This window comes from Zophobas morio, unplaced genomic scaffold (genome assembly GCF_036711695.1).
Source record: "Zophobas morio isolate AGI-343-1 ecotype UQ-CSIRO unplaced genomic scaffold, CSIRO_AGI_Zmor_V1 ptg000020l, whole genome shotgun sequence".
In the NCBI taxonomy this organism is placed as follows: Eukaryota; Metazoa; Arthropoda; class Insecta; order Coleoptera; family Tenebrionidae; genus Zophobas; species Zophobas morio.
The window spans coordinates 5249579-5270947 of record NW_026972125.1 but is presented as its reverse complement, the minus strand read 5'-3'; the positions used below and the strand labels follow the sequence as shown (position 1 = coordinate 5270947).

General features: G+C 30.5%; 2 protein-coding genes across 2 annotated transcripts; both read left to right on the top strand.

Moving 5' to 3' along the window:
* The first annotated feature begins 5716 nt into the window (after positions 1–5716).
* Positions 5717–7263, top strand: LOC135131489 (fibrinogen-like protein 1). The gene is made up of 4 exons (XM_064059263.1): positions 5717–5820; positions 5869–6616; positions 6673–6906; positions 6965–7263. The coding sequence occupies exons 1-4, from the start codon at positions 5737–5739 to the stop codon at positions 7141–7143; spliced, it is 1245 nt and encodes a 414-aa protein (XP_063915333.1). The 5' UTR covers positions 5717–5736; the 3' UTR covers positions 7144–7263.
* A 4178-nt stretch (positions 7264–11441) lies between these two features.
* LOC135131476 (fibrinogen-like protein 1) lies at positions 11442–16738 on the top strand. The gene is made up of 6 exons (XM_064059248.1): positions 11442–11634; positions 14043–14134; positions 15190–15294; positions 15407–16136; positions 16193–16423; positions 16482–16738. Exons 1-6 carry the CDS (start codon positions 11442–11444, stop codon positions 16658–16660), a joined length of 1530 nt encoding a protein of 509 aa, XP_063915318.1. The 3' UTR covers positions 16661–16738.
* The last annotated feature ends 4631 nt before the right edge of the window (positions 16739–21369 follow it).

The window sequence follows — 21369 nt, the reverse complement described above, 5'->3', positions numbered from 1 at the left end:
CTGAAAAGTTGTAAAAATGAAAAATTCAAATTGAAAAATTGCTTAATTAAAAATTAAGACACGGAAATATTGAAAATCCGATCATTTACAAATTGAAAATTTGCACCATTGTGTAATTGAAAAATCAAAAACTTGAAAAACTGGACAGCTGAAAACTAACAATACTGAAAAATTAAAAATGGCAAAACTGAAATATTGAAAAATGAGAATTTGTTAATTATCGAAATAATCGAAAAATTATACAATTATATTAGAATTTTAAAAATTAAAAATCGAAACATTGAAAAATCTCTAAAAATTAAAAACTGTGTAATTTTAAAGTCCAGAAATTACAAAAGCGTTAAAATCGAAAAATCGTAAAATTGGAAATCTAAAATTCAGAAAAAAAGAAATCATGGAAAATTGTAAAACTGAAAAATTTAAAATTTGGCAAATCGATAAATGTTAAAATTATAGAAACGAAAAATCGAATTATTGAAAAACCAAAAACGGAAAACTCAAAATATCCAAAAATCGCTAAATTTAAAATTGAATATTTAAAAAAGAAAAATTGAAAATCGAGTATAAATGGAAAAATTTAAAATTTGAACAACGAGAAACGAAAAGGATTAATGGAAAAAGAATATTTGAAAAATTGGGTAAGTGGAAAATCAAAAATTGAACCATCAAAATATTATAAAATTAGGTATCAGAAATTGAGAAATTGAAAAATTAAAAGTTGGGTAATTTATAAATGGAGAAATTGCAGAATTCTAGAACTGAAAACGAGAAATTCAAAAATCGCATAAATGTGAAATCGAAAAATTGAAAAATAAAAAAAAAATTGAGAACTCTAAAATCAGAAACTGAAAAATCCCAACATTGTAAAATTGTTACATTGGAAAAGGGAGAAATTGTAAACCAGACACTGAAAAATAAAAAATTTAGAATCGAATAGATTATAGCAAAATTGAAAAAAGCAAAATTGTGAAAATAAAAAATTTTAAATCTTGGAAAGTGAAAAATAAAAAATTATAAAACTAAAGAATTAAAAATCGAGAAATTGTAAGATTTCTAAATGGGGCAAACAACAATTCGGATAATTGTAAAATGAAGAAATTGCACAATTATAAAACTGAAAAATCGAAAAATGGTGAACGGTATAGCTGAAACTAAAAAAACATCTAAAATCGAAAATTTGTAAATGTGAACAACCCAAAAATTAATAAGAGATATTGTAAAAACAAAAAAACGAAAAATCGAGTACATAAATGTAACACGGAAAAATTGTAAAATTAAAAAACAAAAAATTGCAAAATATAAAACTGAAAATTAAAAATCGAGAAAAATTATATATTTAGATAAAACTCCAAAAATTAAACATTAAGACATTGAAAATTTGAAAAAAAATCGGATAATTTGAAACCGGAGAATTACAATGTTGTGAAAATGAAAAATCGAAAAATTCGAATTCAAAACACGAAAATCCGAAAAATTTTAAATTCTATAAGGGAAAAATCGAAAAATTAACAAAGTAAAAAATTTTTAAATCGGAAAACCAAATAATTGAAAAATTGAAAAATTTAATAACCTAAAAATACAAAATTTACTAAATTACACAAATGAAAAATCAAAAAATTCAGTAATTAAGATAAAAGAAAAATCAAAAATTAACTGAAAATAGAGAAATTAAAGAAATAAAAAATTGATAAACTGAAGAGTTGTAAAAACCAAATTCAAATTGAGAAATTGTATAATCAAAAATTTAGACATGGAAACATTGAAAATCAAATCATTTACAAATTGAAAATTCGCAGCATTGTGTAATTGAAAAATCAAAAACTTGAAAAACTGGACAGCTGAGAACTAACAATATTGAAAAATTAAAAATGGAAAAACTGAAAAATTGAAAAACGAGAATTTGTTAATTAGAATAATCGAAAAATTATACAATTATATTAAAATTTTAAAAATTAAAAATCGAAGCATTGAAAAATTTCTAAAAATTGAAAGTTGTGTAATTTTAAAGTCGAGAAATTACGAAAGTGTTAAAATTGAAAAATCGTAAAATTGGAAATATAAAATTAAAAAAAAAGAAATCGAAAACTGTAAAACTGAAATATGGAAAAATTGACAAATCGATAAATGTAAAAATTAAAGAAACGAAAAATCGAATTATTGAAAAATGGAAAACTTAAAACTCAAAAAATCCAAAAATCGCCACATTTAAAATTGAAAATTTAAAAAACTAAAATTGACAACTCTAAAATCGCAAACTGAAAAATCGCAACATCGTAAAATTGTTACACTGGAAAATGGGGAAATTATAAACCAGACACTGAAAAATAAAATTTTTTAAATCGAATTGGTTATAGCAAAATTGAAAATTGTAAAACATAAAAATTGAAAAAAGCAAAATTGTGAAAATAAAAAAATTTTATAAATCTTGGAAAATTATAAGTGAAAAATAAAAAACTGATAAACTGAAAAATTAAAAATCCAGAAATTATAAGATTTAAAAATGGGGAAAACAAAAATTCGGATAATTGTAAAATGAAGAAATTGCAAAATTATAAAACTGAAAAATCGAAAAATGGTAAACGGAATAGCTGAAAATAAAAAACCCTCTAAAATCGAAAATTTGTAAAACTGTAACAGTGAACAACCCAAAAATTAAAAAGAGTTATTCCAAAAACAAAAAAACCAAAAATCGCGTACATAAATGTAAAACGGAAAATTGTAAAATTAAAAAAGCAAAAAATTACAAAATATAAAACTGAAAGATTAGAAATCTAGAAAAATGACATGTTTACATAAAACTCCAAAAATTAAACATTAAGACATTGAAAATTTGAAAAAAATCGGATAATTTGAAACCGGAGAAATACAACGTTGTGAAAATGAAAAATCGAAAAATTCGAATTCGTATCCAGAAATTCTGAAAAATTTTAAATTCTATCAGTGAAAAATCGAAAAATTAACCAAGAAAAAGATTTGAAAATCGGAAAACCAAATAATTGAAAATTGAAAAATTTAATAACCTAAAAATACAAAAATTGCTAAATTACACAATTGAAAAATCAAAAAATTCAGTAATTAAGGTAAAAGGAATATCAAAAATTAACAAAAATACAGATATTTAAGACATAAAAATTGATAAACTGAAAAGTTGTAAAAATGAAAAATTCAAATTGAAAAATTGCCTAATTAAAAATTAAGACACGGAAATATTGAAAATCCGATCATTTACAAATTGAAAATTTGCACCATTGTGTAATTGAAAAATCAAAAACTTGAAAAACTGGACAGCTGAAAACTAACAATACTGAAAAATTAAAAATGGCAAAACTGAAATATTGAAAAATGAGAATTTGTTAATTATCGAAATAATCGAAAAATTATACAATTATATTAGAATTTTAAAAATTAAAAATCGAAACATTGAAAAATCTCTAAAAATTAAAAACTGTGTAATTTTAAAGTCCAGAAATTACAAAAGCGTTAAAATCGAAAAATCGTAAAATTGGAAATCTAAAATTCAGAAAAAAAGAAATCATGGAAAATTGTAAAACTGAAAAATGTAAAATTTGGCAAATCGATAAATGTTAAAATTATAGAAACGAAAAATCGAATTATTGAAAAACCAAAAACGGAAAACTCAAAATATCCAAAAATCGCTAAATTTAAAATTGAATATTTAAAAAAGAAAAATTGAAAATCGAGTATAAATGGAAAAATTTAAAATTTGAACAACGAGAAACGAAAAGGATTAATGGAAAAAGAATATTTGAAAAATTGGGTAAGTGGAAAATCAAAAATTGAACCATCAAAATATTGTAGAATTAGGTATCAGAAATTGAGAAATTGAAAAATTAAAAGTTGGGTAATTTATAAATGGAGAAATTGCAGAATTCTAGAACAGAAAACGAGAAATTCAAAAATCGCATAAATGTGAAATCAAAAAGTTGGAAAATTAAAAAAAAATTGAGAACTCTAAAATCAGAAACTGAAAAATCTCAACATTGTAAAATTGTTACATTGGAAAATGGAGAAATTATAAACCAGACACTGAAAAAAACAATTTTAAATCGAATAGATTATAGCAAAATTGAAAAAAGCAAAATTGTGAAAATAAAAAATTTTAAATCTTGGAAAGTGAAAAATAAAAAACTATAAAACTGAAGAATTAAAAATCAAGAAATTGTAAGATATAAAAATGGGGAAAACAAAAATTCGGATAATTGTAAAATGAAGAAATTGCACAATTATAAAACTGAAAAATCGAAAAATGGTGAACGGTATAGCTGAAACTAAAAAAACATCTAAAATCGAAAATTTGTAAATTTGTAACAGTGAATAACCCAAAAATTTAAAAGAGATATTGCAAAAACAAAAAAACGAAAAATCGACTACATAAATGTAACACGGAAAAATTATAAAATTAAAAAACATTAAGACATTGAAAATTTGAAAAAAAATCGGATAATTTGAAACCGGAGAAATACAATGTTGTGAAAATGAAAAATCGAAAAATTCGAATTCGAAACACGAAAATCCGAAAAATTTTAAATTCCATAAGTTAAAAATTAAAAAAATTAACAAAGTGAAAAATTTGAAAATCGGAAAAGCAAATAATTGAAAAATTGAAAAATTTAATAACCTAAAAATACAAAAATTGCTAAATTACACAATTGAAAAATTAAAAAATTCAGTAATTAAGGTAAAAGAAATATCAAAAATTAACAACAAATACAGAAATTTAAGACATAAAAATTGATAAACTGGAAAGTTTTAAAAATGAAAATTACAAATTGAAAAATTGCTTAATCAAAAATTAAGACACGGAAATATTGATAATCGGATCATTTAGAAATTGAAAATTTGCACCATTGTATAATTGAAAAATCAAAAAATGGAAAAACTGAAAAAACCAAATATGAGAATTTGTTAATTATAATAATCGAAAAATTATACAATTATATTAAAATTTTAAAAATTAAAAATCGAAACATTGAAAAACTCTAAAAATTAAAAACTGTGTAATTTTAAAGTTGAGAAATTACGAAAGTGTTAAAATTGAAAAATCGTAAAATTGGAAATCTAAAATTAAAAAATAAGAAATCGAAAACTGTAAAACTGAAATATGGAAAAATTGACAAATCGATAAATGTAAAAATTAAAGAAACGAAAAATCGAATTATTGAAAAATGAAAAACTTAAAACTCAAAAAATCCAAAAATCGCTACATTTAAAATTGAATATTTAAAAAACAAAAATTGAAAATCGAGTTAAAATGGAAAAATTTAAAATTTGAACAACGAGAAACGAAAAGGATTAATGGAAAAAGAATATTTGAAAAATTGGGTTAGTGGAAAATCAAAAATTGAACCATCAAAATATTATAGAATTCGGTATCAGAAATTGAGAAATTGAAAAACTAAAAGTTGGGTAATTTATAAATCGAAAAATTGCAAAATTTTAGAACTGAAAACGAGAAATTCAAAAATCGGATAAATGTGAAATAGAAAAATTGCAAAAATAAAAAAAAAATTGAAACAGCAAAACACCATAATTGGAATTTTTTTCTTTAAAATAAACTGTGGAAGCTCCAGTTTCATGATAATATTTGTTTCATTATTTTCAAAGCGAACACAACCACTACTATTCCCTCTCTTATCGTGACAGTGACCCTAAATTGCACCAATTATTTAATCTGGGCTTAATATAAAACATAAGTCAGTGGTTTATTGCCTGAACATGAAGACGGTCCGAAAATCATTTTTTATTGTTTGCTTATTTTTAAATTTGTTTTTATTTTCTTGTGAAGACGATCAAGAAAAGGTGAGTAAAACCCAATTTAACAAAATAACAAGCATCTCTCTCCAACAGTTTGACGTCGGTTCCACGACTCAGCTGCCACCCGATTTTCTCAGAATCGAAGAAGCTTTAACTAAACAGATTAACAGATTTCAAAAAAATGTTAAAACTAGACTAGAAGTTCTAGAAACAGCTACTATGAAGCAGTTAGAAGAGCTAAAGCACCGTCTAGAAACACTAGATTCGGCGAAAGACATAAGTCTTGAGCAAGTCATTTACAGTCTAAAAAATCTCGAGCCCACAATAGATTTAAAGTTAGAACAGTTAACACATAGTATACCAACTTTCGAATCTAAAAATGCCGCACAAATAGAACAGTTAACACACCGCATAGACGCTGCCGAATCCACGAATACCTCAAACATGGAATTAATGTTGACAGATCATCTACAAGTCTTCGAATCCGCAAACGATTTAAAGTTCAAACAGTTAACAGATTGTATGAACTACCTTGAATCAAAAATTGACATATCCATTGATCGTACGAAACAAATAGCGACGAATCTTTCACGCAACTGTGGAGAAGTCAAAGAAAAGGGTTACGATCTTTCTACCGTCTACCTGATTAAACCAGACTTTGCTCCTAAACCCATAACGGTTCTGTGTGACTTGGAAAAAAAAGGGGGTGGATGGGCATACATTTTAAGTAGGTTTGATGGATCACAAAGTTTTGACTTTGATATGGAAGAATATAAAAATGGATTCGGTAAAATTTGGAGTGAGTTTTGGCTGGGTTTGGATAACATTCATTATTTAACTGGTAAGTTGTTAAACCAGTAATCGGAATAAAATGAAAAGTTGTTTGTAATAATGTAGGTTATGAAGATAACGAGTTGTTGATTGAACTAGTAGATTGGGACGACAATTACAAGTTCGCGCATTATGATAGTTTCAGGGTGGGGAGTGAAGACGAAGGTTATATAGTGAGTATATCAGGATATACCGGGACCGCTGGAGATTCTTTCTCTTACGTTACAAACAATACGAAATTTAGTACAAAAAAGATTGATTTGGATCAATGGTCTTTAGGAAGCTGTGCTCAACATTTCGGTAGGTATATAATTTTAATTGCTATCCGTTTTATTGAGAATATGAAAAAATATTGTAGGTGCAAGCTGGTGGTATAACATGTGTATGACCTCTCTTCTCACGGGAAAATACTTGGAAAGCTATGTCCACACAACTGAGTTAGGGAAAATTATGCACTGGTCCACATTCCGAGGAAACCAATACAGTCTCAAAGAAGCTAGAATGATGGTTAGACCTAGAATCGAACCAAATGACTAGATGTGCTGGAAGCAACACATTTTTGTGAGAACTGTGGGTGTGACCTGAAATAAAAATTTTTGCTTGTGTTGTGTAGAGTGATAAAAGTCCTCAATAAAACCAACCTTAATCCCACTTAAACTTAATTGTACATTTGTCAAAACAAGGATTAGTCGAAATTTTGCATCCAAAAAACCACTAAGCCAACTGTTTGTTTTTTGCCTCAACATGAAGTCATTTTTCATTCTGTGTTTATGATTAAATTTATTCTTGTTTTCATGAAAGAATGGTCGAAAAAGTTAAGCAAAATTTTACGGGAGACTTATTTCTTCGTCCTCTAGGGGTCATGGAAGGTCGAGAAAACGTAAAAGTGGAGAGTCGGCCGACGGAATCGATTACAATACTTCCTTTGCTTACGCCCGCGAAGTACAAATGAATGTAATGAAAAGCAAGAAGAACTTAAAAGAGTCGTCAATTTACCTAAATGATGATCTGACGGAAACGCAAAGAAAAATTCAAAACAAAATAAAAAGGAAGCAACAAAAGAGAGAAATAAAGGAAAAGTGGTTAGAATGGGATATAAAAGTTAACTGTAGAGGAAGAAAACGAGGAAAAATTGAAGGAAACAAGGCAAAGGGGAAGAAATAAAGGATTCAGATAAGAAAATCGGGAAAAGGGTAACTGGTACTAAATTAGGAGAAAAAGGAAAATGACTTTTGGGACTACGTGGGAAAATTTGATGTGTTGGGGCTAGTAGAGACATGGGTACAAAGAGAAAACTGGGAGAAATTTGAAGAAACACTACCACAATAACATGTGTTGGAGTGTCAAGGGGCGACGAAGGAAAAGAAAAAGGGGAGAACAAGCAGGGAAATAGTAACGGGAATTCGAAAACAAATGCAAGAATTGGAAAAGGGAAGTAATAATAAAAACAGCCTAATGAAGAAAGTAATACAGCTGGATAACAGTCGATGGGAAATAATAACCGTTTATTGCAAGAAAATGAAAAAAGCCAAGATAAACATAGAAAAGGAGATGAAAAAATACTTATAGGAGAGGATTTTAACGCAAGACTGGGCGATAAGGGGACAAGCGTAATAGAGAAAGAAAAGGGAGAGAAAATAGGATCAAAAGACAAAACAAATATCAAAGAAGGGAAAAGATTTTGGAAGATAATAGAGGAAATGGGACTGGATATTTTGAATGGAAACAAAGAAGGAGATGAAGAAGGAGAATGGACTATGGGATTGTCAACGAAGAGGCGTGCGAAGAAATAGAGAGTTTCGAAGTGGGGGAAAGGGTAGAATCAGACCACATGCCACTAGAAATAAAAATCAAAGGAAAAGAGCAAGAGTACGAAAAACAAGACAGAAGAAACGAAAGAAAAGAAACAGAAAAAAGAAAATGGGATGAAGAGGGAATTCAAAGATAGAGAAGTAGACTAGAAAAAAAGAAATTCAAAGTAAAAGAAACGGAAAATTGAATATTTTAAAAATTCCGAAAATTGAAGAATTGAAATATAGAAGAACCGAAAACTCGAGAAATCAAAAATCTAGAATACTAAAAACTGAAAAATTAAAATATTTAAAAGTTGAAAAAAACAGCCGAAAATTGAAAAATCTAAAGTTTAAAAAACGAAAACTGAAAATCGGGAAATCCAGAAGTCGAAAAATCGTAAGCTTATAAAATCGAAAAATTGAAAAATCAAAATCCTGAGAAATTGAAAAATTGAAACATCAAAAACCTGAAAAATTGAAAAATTGAAGGATCGAAGAAGTGAAAAATCGAAACTTTGGGAACAAATGGGAAAATAAAAAAAGATTACTTCAGAAATAGTAAAACTGAAAATTTAGAAACGTCAAAATTTGAAAAATTCAAAAATTGAAAAATCTTAATAGTATTTAGAAATCGTAAAACTGAAGAGAATAAAAGTTGAGAAATTGTATCAATGAAATATCGGTGAAATATTGCCAGTTGGATTTTTAAATTTTTAAAAACCTGAAAAATCCAAAAATCTGTAAATTGAGAACTGAATCGATCGAAAAATCGAAAAGTGAAGAAATCGAAAGGAAAAACAAAAAAAAACTAAATCTAAAAAATCGAGACATTCAAAAATTAGAAAAGTTGAAAATTCCAAAATTTAATGAAATAAAATTTCGAAATGGCGAGAATTTGAAAAATCGAAGTCGAGAAATTTAAAAATCAAACAGTTCAAAAAATCAAGAAATGGAAGAATCAAAAAGTTCAAAAGAAAAAAATTCTAAAAATGCAAATATCGAAAAATCGGAAAACTCAAAATTTAGAACTCTAAAAATCGTCAAATTGAACAATCGAAAAATAAAAAAAAAACAAAAATCGAGAAAGCGAAAATTCGAAGACTCGAAAAAATGAAAAACCTAAAATCCAAACAGTGAAAAACTGAGTAATAGAAAAGTCGAAAAGTAAAAAAAGACCAAAATCGAAAAATCTAAAAGTCAAAAATCAAAAATTTGAAGAATCCATGGAAAAATCGAAAGGTCGAAAATCGGGAAAACCCAAAAACCGAAAAATCGAGACATTGAAAGATCCAAAAATCCAGACATCGAAAACTCGGAAAAGTTGGAAAATCCAAAAATCGAAAATTGAACCAATCGAAAAGTCGAATAGTGGAAAAATAGAGCAATCGAAAGAACCACAAACCAAAAAAGTCGAAAAATTAATAAATCGAGAAATCTTGAAATCGAAAAATTCGAAAATCTGAAAATTGGAAAATAAAGACACTAAAAAATCTAAAAGTCGAAAATTGAAACTTTTAAGAATCGACCGAAAAATCGGAAAAACCCAAAAACCAAGAAATCAAGGAATTGAAAAATCCAAAAATCCAGATATCTAGACAGAAAAATCCTAAATGAAAAATCGAAATATCGGAAAATCAAAAAGTCGAACAATCCAAAAATCGAAAAATGGAATCAATCCAAACAACGAAAAATTGAAAAATCTTGAAGTCGAAAAAGAATGGAAGAAGTGAAAAATCGAAACTTTGGGGAGAAATGGAAAAATAAAAAAAAATTACTTCAGAAATCGGAAAACTGAAAATTTAGAAACGTCAAAATTTGAAAAATTCAAAAATAGAAAAATCTAAATATTTAGAAATCGTAAAATTGAAGAGGATAAAAATTGAGAAATTGTGTCATTGAAAAATAAAAAAATGGAGAAACCGAAAATTTGAAGAATGGAAAAATTGAAAATGCCCAAAATTGAAGTTCTGAAAAATTGAACCGTCTAAAGTAGAAAAATCGAGAAATCTTAAAGCCGAATAATCTCAATAATGTATTTATAAACCACAAGTTCAAGATTATACTATAGACAAAACTGTTGAACTTCCTTGTCCACTTTGTTGACAAAAATAATTTGCACATTTCGTCCTTTATCGTCCTTATTATCCTTTTTCGTCCTTTCCGTCCTTTTTCATTCTTTGTCGTCCTTATTCGTCCTCTTGCGTCTTTTTTCGTCCTTTTCGTCCTTTTTAGTTCTTTTTCTTCCTTTTCCTCCTTCCGGCCCCGGACCACTGAAATGATTTATTAAGGCGGAGGAGCTTGTATGGGAGAGAGGAGCATCGGTAATATTGTTTCTTTGGTATGATTTTGACGTCTAGTATGCTTATTTAAGACCAGCTCAAGATTTTCTAGACATCTTATTGAACAATTTACCCTTTTTCTTGCCAACGATTTAACAGATTTATTAAAGATTTTAATAAGTTAATAATGTTGTCATTAATTAACAATATTAAGAGTTGTCATTGGAATGAAGAACGGATGGGTGGGCGGGGAACTACTTGTTCATAAGACTGTAGAAAAATGCCAAACTTCACTCAGTTAAATATTTTATTCACTGATAAATGAGCAATTAATTCAATTTTGACAAGCGGTAGAACCTCATGTTCAAAACAAAGTAAAAAGTTAGTCCGATTTTTAAAGATATACATTTGGCAAAGGAGGAATAATGGATGGAACGGAAAATGTAGTGGGTTGAAGAGAAAATCAAGGGAAAAATGAAGAAAATGGAAGAATAACAGGGGAAGGAAAGAAGAGTACTTAAAAGCAAGAGACAATTATAGGAGAAAATGTGAAGAAAAAAAAAGAGAAAATAGATAAGAAGACAATAAAGTCGTTGAAGATAGAAGAAGAAGTATGGAGATATATAAACAAGGAACGGAGAAGGAAGACTGAAGTCAGTAGGAAAATCAAAATACATTAATGGAAAAGATACTTTATGGAATTATTGGGAGGGTGTGAGGAAAAATGCTGCAAAAAAATTAAGGAATCACAACGACGGAAGAAATGTGGAGAGGTTCGGAAATAACAGAAGATGAAATAGGAAGACAGATTGAAAGACTGAAAAGAGGAAAGGTTAGAAGGGATGGAATCCAGAACGAAGCGTGGATGTTCGGGACAGAAGGAGTGAAAGACAGGATATGGGCAGTGGTAGATGGAGTTTGGAAAGGAAAAGGGTTTCCTGGGCAGTGGAGAGAAGGTATAATAATCCCATTATTTAAAAAGGGGCAAAAAGTGGTGTGAAGAACTCGCGAGGGATAACCTTGCTCAATACGGCGTACAAAATAGATGCAATGATACTAGATGAGAGGTTACGAAAGGAGATGGAAGCAAGGGGTATGTTACCAGACGGTCAGCCATAGGTTAGGAAAGGAAGAGGTACTTTGGACAATGTGTACATCCTGCGGCATTTAGTGGGAAGCTAAACAAGGAAAGAGGGTGGACAAATGTACGCATTGTTTACAGATTTGCGTTTGATAGCGTGAATAGAGAGAAAATGTGGGAGTATTTGAGGAGAATGGCAATAGATGCGTACCCGGTAACGAAAATGGAAAAAATGTATGAAGAGACAGTAAGTAAAGTGAGAGTCAATGGAATAGAGCGCGAGAGTTTTTATACAAATAGAGGAGTAATACAGGGATGCCCACTCAGCCCCGCATTGTTTGCAGCGTCTCTAGGATATATAGACGAAATGTTCAGAAAAGCACAGACAGGAGGGATGGTAGTGGACAGAGAAAGTGTGATCGTTGGCGTACGCAAATGATTTAGTGATTGTGGCAATGAAAAGAGAAGAAATGAAAACAATGATTAAAAGTTTCGAGAAGTACGTACAAAAAAGGAATTGGAAGTGAATGTGGAAAAAACAAAAATGTTGGTGTTTGGGAAGAAAGTAAGAAAGGACAAGGAAGAGTGGACATGGAGTAGGAAGAAGATTGAACAGGTGAAAGAATTCCAATACTTGGGATATATATTAAGGAGCAATAACTCAGATAGAGCGCATGGTCCGAAAAGCGAACAAAGTGATAGGAATAGAGAAAATCTGGACATGATTATAACAGACAAATGATGATAGTTGATAGTTTGATCAAAAGTGTATTTATGTACGGAACTGAGATTTGGGGATGGAGCCAATATGAAGAAATAAAGAGAGTGCAAGAAAAATACTTAAAATGGACATTGGGATTGGGAAAGTATACGCCGGGATATATAGTGAGAAAAGAAACAAAAAGGGAGAAAATGAGAGTGGAAGCGGGCAAACGGGCGATTGGATTTGAAGAGAAGTTTAGTGAGAGAGATGATTGAAAATATTGCAAAAATGTTGGAAAGAAATAAAATAGGAAGGGGGAAAACATGTTTGGAACGAAAGAGACAAGTATTATGAAGGAAATGGGAAAGAGTCTGAAAGAAGAACTGAGTGTAAGAGATAAGGATATAGATGAAACTGACATGATATATATAAATTCTTCAAATTATGCATTTATCTGAATGATAAGACTGAGATTTGGTTGATATTCGTGGTACTTTGTTATTAGTTAAAGTAAAATCTATAAATATCACTTTGGGCTTCTGATGTTTAATGAAAGAGTTCGAAAAGGTTTCTCTCCTGATAATTTTGAAAAAGTTTGAAACAATCTTGGGTTGCCCTAGTGGTTTATTAATGCCAAAAAATCTTGTATCTTAGCAAGTAGTAGCCCCGCCCACCCGCCCTCTATTTTCTTAAAGGGTATATTATTGCCAAAATCAGTCTTATCTTAGCAAGTACTAGCCCCACCCACCCACCCTGTCTTTTCTTAGAAGGTATATTATCTGCGAAAATCAGTTTTATCTTATCAGATATTCGCCCCACCCACCCACCCTCTCTTTTCTTAGAAGGTGTGTCATCTGCCAAAATCAGTTCTATCTTAGAAGGTGCTAGCCCCACCCACCCACCCTCTCTTTTCTTAGAAGGTGTGTCATCTGCCAAAATCAGTTCTATCTTAGAAGGTGCTAGCCCCACCCACCCACCCTCTTTTTTCTTAGAAGGTATGTCATCTGCCAAAATCAGTTTTATCCTATCAGATATTAGCCCCACCCACCCACCCTTTCTTTTTTTGTGTTTAAATTTAACACCGATTTTGCAAATGACATATCCTCAAAAAAAAGAGAGGGTGGGTGGGCCTAGTATTTGATAAGATAAAACTGATTTTGGCAGATGACATACCTTCTAAGAAAAGAGAGGGTGGGTGGGCGGGGCTAGGACCTGCTAAGATAAAACTGATTTTGGCAGATGATATACCTTCTAAGAAAAGAGAGGGTGGGTGGGTGGGGCTAGTACTTGTTAAGATAAAGCTGATTTTGGCAAATGATATACCTTCTAAGAAAAGAGAGGGTGGGTAGTGGGGCTAGCACCTTCTAAGATAGAACTGATTTTTGCAAATGACAAACCGCTCTTTATTTTCTTAGAGGATATGTTATTTGCCAAAATCAGTCGTACTTTAGAAAGTACTAGCCCCACCCACCCACCCTCTCTTTTCTTAGAAGGTATGTGATTTGCCAAAATCAGTTTTATCGTAGCAGGTACTAGAAGATGTTGGAGAGAGGGAAAAACAATAGAGCAAATGTTTTAAGGATGTGAAGGATTGAGAGAATCGGAAGAAATTAGGGAAGAAGTGCTAAACGAGGATGGAAGAGGATTGGACTGGATGAAAGACGTACGAAAGGTAAGGAAATTAAGGCAAGGAGTGGGCAAGCAGACAGAATAGAGCAATTATCTATACTTCTATACTTATATTATAAAGCTGAAATGTTTGTTTAATTGAACGCGCTAATCTCAGAAACTACTGGTTCGAATTTAAAAAATCTTTTTGTGTTGGATAGTCAACTGTTACCTACTGAAGTATTAGCATCATCTAGAAAACTAGAAATAGTTTGATTCGATATTCGAGTAGATACTTCGTATTTCGAGTATGAGCATCTACTGAGTTTTATTTATATCAACCATTGTCAAAAAATTGATCGGACGTTGTTTCGACAGAACTTCCTTCGCATCAAAAGTATAATGAAACATATTCAGCATTTTCGAGTTGAGTCTTTTCTTCACACAATTTTGTGATGACCGAATCAACATTTACCATCAACACCTATACCACCTTGGATTGGTGCAGTGTAATGCTAAAAATAACTGTATTGTATTTCCAAAATTATCTGCGAAAATCGAATGAGCCGTTCCATCAATTTTTTGGGGGAATAAATAAATATTCTTAACAATTTACCATTCTTACAACTTTATAACGTCTGCAAGATCTCAAAGTATTCATTTCTGCAACTCCTGAGTTATTCTCTAAAATAAATTGACCGATCTATACATTTTACATACATTTGGCAAAATTTTGAGCTGACGTCATCAATTTTTTGGAGGGGAAAAGTAAATATATTTTGAATACAAATTTATTATGCAAGATTTCAAAGCATTCGGTTTTGCAGCTTCAAAATTAAATTGTAGGTAGGTGAAAGTTCAGGGGGTCAGCTAGTTATTAGATAAAACTCGAATATTTATTTTATTTATTTACTTATTTGTATTATGTAGATTAAGTGAATTTGTACCCCTATTGGGAATCTTATTGAGCCAGTAAGGCAAATACTAAATTAATACTGCATTATTTTAAAGTGTTCATTGTAACTACATACACGTAAATACAACCATTACTATTGTCTCTTATCTTGGCGACCCTAAATTGCACCAATTACTTAATCTCTGCCTAATATAAAACGCCAGTCAGTGGTTTATTGCCTGGACACGAAGATGATCCGAAAATCATTTTTTATTGTTTGCTTATTTTTAAATTTATTTTTATTTTCATGTGAGGAGGATCAAGAAGAGGTGAGTACAAACCTATTTTCCAAATGTTTTTGTCAGAAATCGGTTTAATCGAAAATTTCGAATAACAAGTCCCAGAAACAAAATCATTAACACAAACTTATTCAATTTTTAGTTTGACGTGAGTTCCACGACTCAGCTACCACCTGACTCTCTCAGAATCCAAGAAGCTCTAACGAAACAGATTAACAGATTTCAAGAATATGTTAACACTAGCCTAGAAGCTCTAGAAGCAGCGAATATGAAGCAATTAGAAGAGCTAAAGCACCGTCTAGAAACACTAGATTCGGTCAAAACTTTAAATCTAAAGAAAATATTTCATAGTCTAGGAACTCTTGTGTCCACAATATATTTAAAGTTAGACCGTCGTCGACAAACTTTCGAATCCCTAAAAACCGCACAATTAAAACAGTTAACACTTCGCACTGAAGCTTTCGAACGCACAAAAGACTTAAAGCTATTGCAATTTAAACAGCGTCTAGAAGAATTCGAACCCGTATTGAGTTTAAAGTTCCAAAAGTTAATACATCGTCTGAAATTTCTTAAAGCAAAAAATGAAATATTGCTTTATCTGAAGCAACAAAGAGGGAATTTTCCACTCGACTGTGAAGAAGTCAAAAGAGAGGGATACAATCTTTCCACCACCTACCGTATTAAAGCAAACTCTGCTCCTAAAGCTATAGAAGTTCTGTGTGACTTAAAAAAGAAGGGGGGTGGATGGACGTACATTCTACGTTGGTTTCATGTATCACAATTTGGCCATGGTTTTGACGAATATAAAAAAGGATTTGGTGAACTTTCGGGTGAGTTTTGGCTAGGCCTGGATAACATTCATCATTTAACTGGTAAGTTGTTAAACCAATTATTAAAATAAAATGAAAAGTTGTATGTAAAAATGTAGGTTATGAAGATAACGAATTGCTGGTAGAACTCGTAGTCCGGGACGGCACATCAGTGTTCACCCATTATGATCGATTCAGAGTGGGCAATGAAGACGACGATTATACAATTACTGTGTCAGGGTATAGCGGTACCGTTGGAGATTCTTCCTCTTCTGAAAGCAACACGAAATTTAGTAGACAAAAGAACGACTTGGATAACTGGTGGTCAGGAAGATGTGTCGTAGAATTAGGTAAGTACACCACTTTAATTGCTACCACTTGTATTAAGAATGTGAAACAACACTGCAGCTGGACGTTGGTGGTATAACGACTGTATGAGTTGTCTTCTCTCGAGAATACACTTGAAACACTGTTTGTACACCTCGAAAGAAAGTAAAATTATGTACTGGTTTGAATCCCGGAGTTCCCAACATAGTTTCAAGGAAGCTAGAATGATGGTTAGACCTAGAATTCATCCAAATGACTAGAAATGATGGAAGCAGCACATTTTTTTGTAAACTGTGGGTGTGACATAATAATAAAACCAACTTTATTTAATACTTAAACTTAATTTTGCATTTGTCATTGCATCTATGTCAGATGCAAAAAATAATTTCTTTCTCCCATCGTGATAAATCACCTCTAAATTCCTTGATGTAATTAGTTCAGTGCACGAATAATAAGACGCCAATTGTTTATTTGTTGCCTCAACATGCCGTCATTTTTCGTAATGTTTTTATTTTTAAATTTATTTTTATTTTCATTGGAGATTAGTCGAAAAAATGTAAGCAAAATTTTACTTTTCAAAAATACATTATATTCTCTTTAAATGTGAAAACAAGGATTAGTCGAAATTTTGTATTCAAAAAAACACTAACAACGTTGACAAGTTTCTAAGTCAGTCGTTCTTAAGTGTGTTAATGTACAATACAAAAGTCCAGGTGACTAGTAGGTACAACAATAACGACACAAGAACACTCTCCTTAAAACAAATCTTTTAGTCTCCGTTCGTTTATTTCTGCTACAGTCGGACGAGTCAGCTCAACTCCGTTAATCCCAAATAATCACTTAATCGAACGGTTTGAAAAATTTCAAAAAAATTGTCAATGCTCGGCTAAAATCTTCAAATAGCCGAATGCCGAATCAACAAATAATTTGAAATTCAATACACTATAACTTTGCCTAGATAATGCTGACGTGGAAATAAACGCTACATTATAAAAATAATTGTTATTTTGCAAAAGAAGAAAAAGAATAAAAAGAAAGTGAAAGGAATTAATGAACTATGGAAGGCCAGTTTCAAAATATTGTTTTTTTCATAATATACATAGTATTCTTTAGTTATTCAAAAACATGTTTGTTATTTCTTGCAGAGAAATAAGGATTTTGCAGTTGAGCTCCGCCTCTTTGGCTCACGACGTATAAAAAAATCATCCCAATTGAGATAGGGCAGGTGGGCGGGGCTTATATTTTGCCTTTTCTTTTTAATATACATAGCCATCTTTTCACAACAAGAAACTTAAAACATGTTTGTTGAAAAGTGTAAATTAGTTTAGGAAAATATCGAACATATTTCACATGCTAATTTCTCGTAGAAAAATAAGAATTTTGAAATTAAGCTCCACCCCTTGGCTTACGACGAATAAAAAAACCATCAGAATTGAGATAGGGCGGGTGATGGGTGGGGCTTATTTTTGTCTTTTTCTTTTTAACATACATAGCCGTCTTCTCACAACAAGAAGATATGTTAAAATGGTACTTCTTTGCAAGGAAATATTAATTTTGCAATTATGGAGCGGAGTCTCCTTGCAAGATCGATATTTGCTTATACAAATTTTCCATTTTAAACATGTTTTAAAGTTCATGTTGTGAAAAGAAGTCTACACATATTAAAACACAAAGGTAAAATCTAAGCCCGCCCACCCGCCCTGTCTCAATTGTGATGATTTGTTTTATTGGCTGTGAACCAAGAGGGCAGAGCTTAACTGCAAAATACTTACTGTTTGTGAGTATCGTGTTGTTAAAAAAATTCCATGTATATTAAGAAAAAAAGGCAAAATATATAGAATTGAGGACTGAGATCGGAGCGGTTATGGGTGGGAACACGATTTTCAAAAACATGTAATTTCTCGCAGAGAAATATGGATTTTGCAGTTAAGCTCCGCCTTCTTGGCTCATGACGAATAAAAAAATCATTACAATTGAGACAGGGCGGGTGGGTGGGGCTACATTTTGCCTCTTTTTTCTTAATATGTGTAGACTTAATTCGACCACAAGAAACTTAAAACATGTCTAGAATGTTAAATTTTTGTAGTAATCAACCTCCAACCCCTTAAGTACGGCAAAAGTTGAACATCAAAGTTACTATCAACGTCAACTGCAAGTTTATAAATTCCACTTAACGGAAAAGTGAAACGATTTTGTAAACAACGTTAACGATTATAGTTTCAAGGTAGCTAGAATGATGGTTACCTAGAATAAAACCAAATGAAAAAGATATTTTGTGAAAATTGTTCCCAATTAAACACACAGTACATAGTTAATTTTATTAAATCGGGCACGAATTTTCTAAATCTTTAGCAAAAAATGTATAAAAAACAGTCATTGTGCAAAAGAAAAAATAAATTTTGGAAGCTCCAGTTTCAAGATTATATTTGGATAATTATTTTCAAAGTGTTCATTCCAGTTACAAACAAGTGAGCACAACCATTATTATCTCTCTTTCTTATCGTGACAATGAATTATTTGTTCTCTTCCAAATAAAAAACGCCAGTCAGTGGTTAATTGCCTCAACATGAAGATGATTCGCAAATCATTATTTATTGTTTGTTTATTTTTAATTCTAGAATCGAACCAAATGACTAGATGTGCTGGAAGCAACACATTTTTGTGAGAACTGTGGGTGTGACCTGAAATAAAAATTTTTGCTTGTATTGTGTAGAGTGATAAAAGTCCTCAATAAAACCAACCTTAATCCCACTTAAACTTAATTGTACATTTTTCAAAACAAGGATTAGTCGAAATTTTGCATCCAAAAAACCACTAAGCCAACTGTTTGTTCTTTGCCTCAAAATGAAGTCATTTTTCATTCTGTGTTTATGATTAAATTTATTCTTGTTTTCATGAAAGAATGGTCGGAAAAGTTAAGCAAAATTTTACGGGAGAGCTATTTCTTCGTCCTCTAGGGGTCATGGAAGGTCGAGAAAACGTAAAAGTGGAGAGTCGGCCGACGGAATCGATTACAATACTTCCTTTGCTTACGCCCGCGAAGTAAAAATAAATGTAATGAAAAGCAAGAAGAACTTAAAAGAGTCGTCAATTTACCTAAATCATGATCTGACGAAAACGCAAAGAAAAATTCAAAACAAAATAAAAAGTAGGCAACAAAAGAGAGAAATAAAGGAAAAATGGTTAGAATGGGATATAAAAACTTAACTGTAAAGGAAGAAAACGAGGAAAAATGGAAGGAAACAAGGCAAAGGGAAAGAAATAAAGAATTCAGATAAGAAAATCGGAAAAAGGGAAACTGGTACAAAATTGGGAGAAAAAGGGGTGAACGTATTGTTCTGGAATGTCCAAGGGTTGCGAAAAAACGAAAATGAGTTTTGGGACTACGTGGGAAAATTTGATGTGGTGGGGCTAGTAGAAACATGGGTACAAAGAGAAAACTGGGAGAAATTTGAAGAAACACTACCACAAGAATATGTGTGGGAGTGTCAAAGAACGACAAAGGAAAAGAAAAAGGGGAGAGAAAGCAGGGGAATAGTAACGGGAATTTGAAAAGAAATGCAAGAATTGGAAAATAGAAGTAATAATAAAAACAGCCTAATGAAGAAAGTAATAGAGCTGGATAACAGTCGATGGGAAATAATAACCGTTTATTGCAAGAAAATGAAAAAAGCCAAGATAAATATAGAAAAGGAGATGAAAAAATACTTATAGGAGAAGATTTTAACGCAAGACTGGGCGATAAGGGGACAAGAGTAATAGAGAAAGAAAAGGGAGAGAAGGAAGAGATAATAGAAGAAATGGGATTGGAAATTTTGAATGGAAACAAAGAAGGAGATGAAGAAGGAGAATGGACTATGGGATTGTCAACGAAGAGGTGTGGGAAGAAATAGAGAGTTTCAAAGTGGAGGAAAGGGTAGAATCAGACCACATGCCACTAGAAGATTGAAAAATTAAAAATAAACAATTGAAAACTTGGAAAACGGTAAAACTGAAAAAATTGCAAAAGTGGAAAATTGAAAAATTGAGAAATCCAGAAGTCATAAATTGAAAAATCGGAAAATTAAATAATAATCTTTTAATAGAAAACTGAATAATTTAAAAATTTAAATGTGGAATAATTAAAAAATCGGAAAGGTTGAAATATAGAACACTTGAAAAATGGAAAAATTGCAATGGAAATTGTATTAAAAATTCGAAAAATTGCAAAGTTGCAACACCAACAAAAAAAAGTTAAAATTGTTATACTGAAAAATCGATAAAATTGAACATTCGAACATTTGAAGGAGCGAAAAACTGAACAACTGGGAAATTGAAAGAACAATCGAAAAAATGCAAAATTATAAACAGAAATTGAAAAACGGAAAATATCGCAAAATAAAAAACGGAAGTATTGCAAAATTTAGAAATTGGAAAAAAGAAAATTGACAAATCGATAAATCTAAAAATTCAAAAATCAAAAAATTGTAAAACAGAAACGAAAAAAATGGGGAAATTGAAAATTAGATAACAGAAAAAATGAAAACCTGAAAAAGCTAAAAACTACACAATTCTAAAATTGAAAAATCGGCAATCGCATAATCAAAAATTGAGTAATTAATAAATCCAGACATTGAAAAATTGAAAAAGTGCGAAACAAATACTAAAAAATTCGAATAATTGAAAAATCGAAAAATTCCACAATTGTAAAACCGAAAAATTGAAAATTGAGGAGAAATTAGAAATTAAAAAATCGACAAATCCAAAAATCAAAAATTAGAAAATCGAAAAAGTGGAAAATTGTAAAACAGAAACTAAAACAAATGAAAATTGGAAAAATCGAACAAGTTGAAAAATCGAATACCAAAGAATCGAAAAAATGCAAATTTGTTATAACAGAAACTGAAAATATCGCGAAAGTGAGAAAACTAAAAACAACTAAATTGTAAAGTTAAAAATCGAAAAAATCGAAAAATGAAAAATCTAAAAA

Coding starts and splice junctions, on each gene's coding strand:
- LOC135131489 (XM_064059263.1), top strand. CDS start 5,737: ATGAAGACGGTCCGAAAATCATTTTTTATTGTTTGCTTATTTTTAAAT. Junction 6,617..6,672: donor TAACATTCATTATTTAACTG/GTAAGTTGTTAA, acceptor GTAATAATGTAG/GTTATGAAGATAACGAGTTG. Junction 6,907..6,964: donor AAGCTGTGCTCAACATTTCG/GTAGGTATATAA, acceptor AAAATATTGTAG/GTGCAAGCTGGTGGTATAAC.
- LOC135131476 (XM_064059248.1), top strand. CDS start 11,442: ATGTGGAGAGGTTCGGAAATAACAGAAGATGAAATAGGAAGACAGATT. Junction 14,135..15,189: donor GGATGAAAGACGTACGAAAG/GTAAGGAAATTA, acceptor ATAAAACGCCAG/TCAGTGGTTTATTGCCTGGA. Junction 16,424..16,481: donor AAGATGTGTCGTAGAATTAG/GTAAGTACACCA, acceptor ACAACACTGCAG/CTGGACGTTGGTGGTATAAC.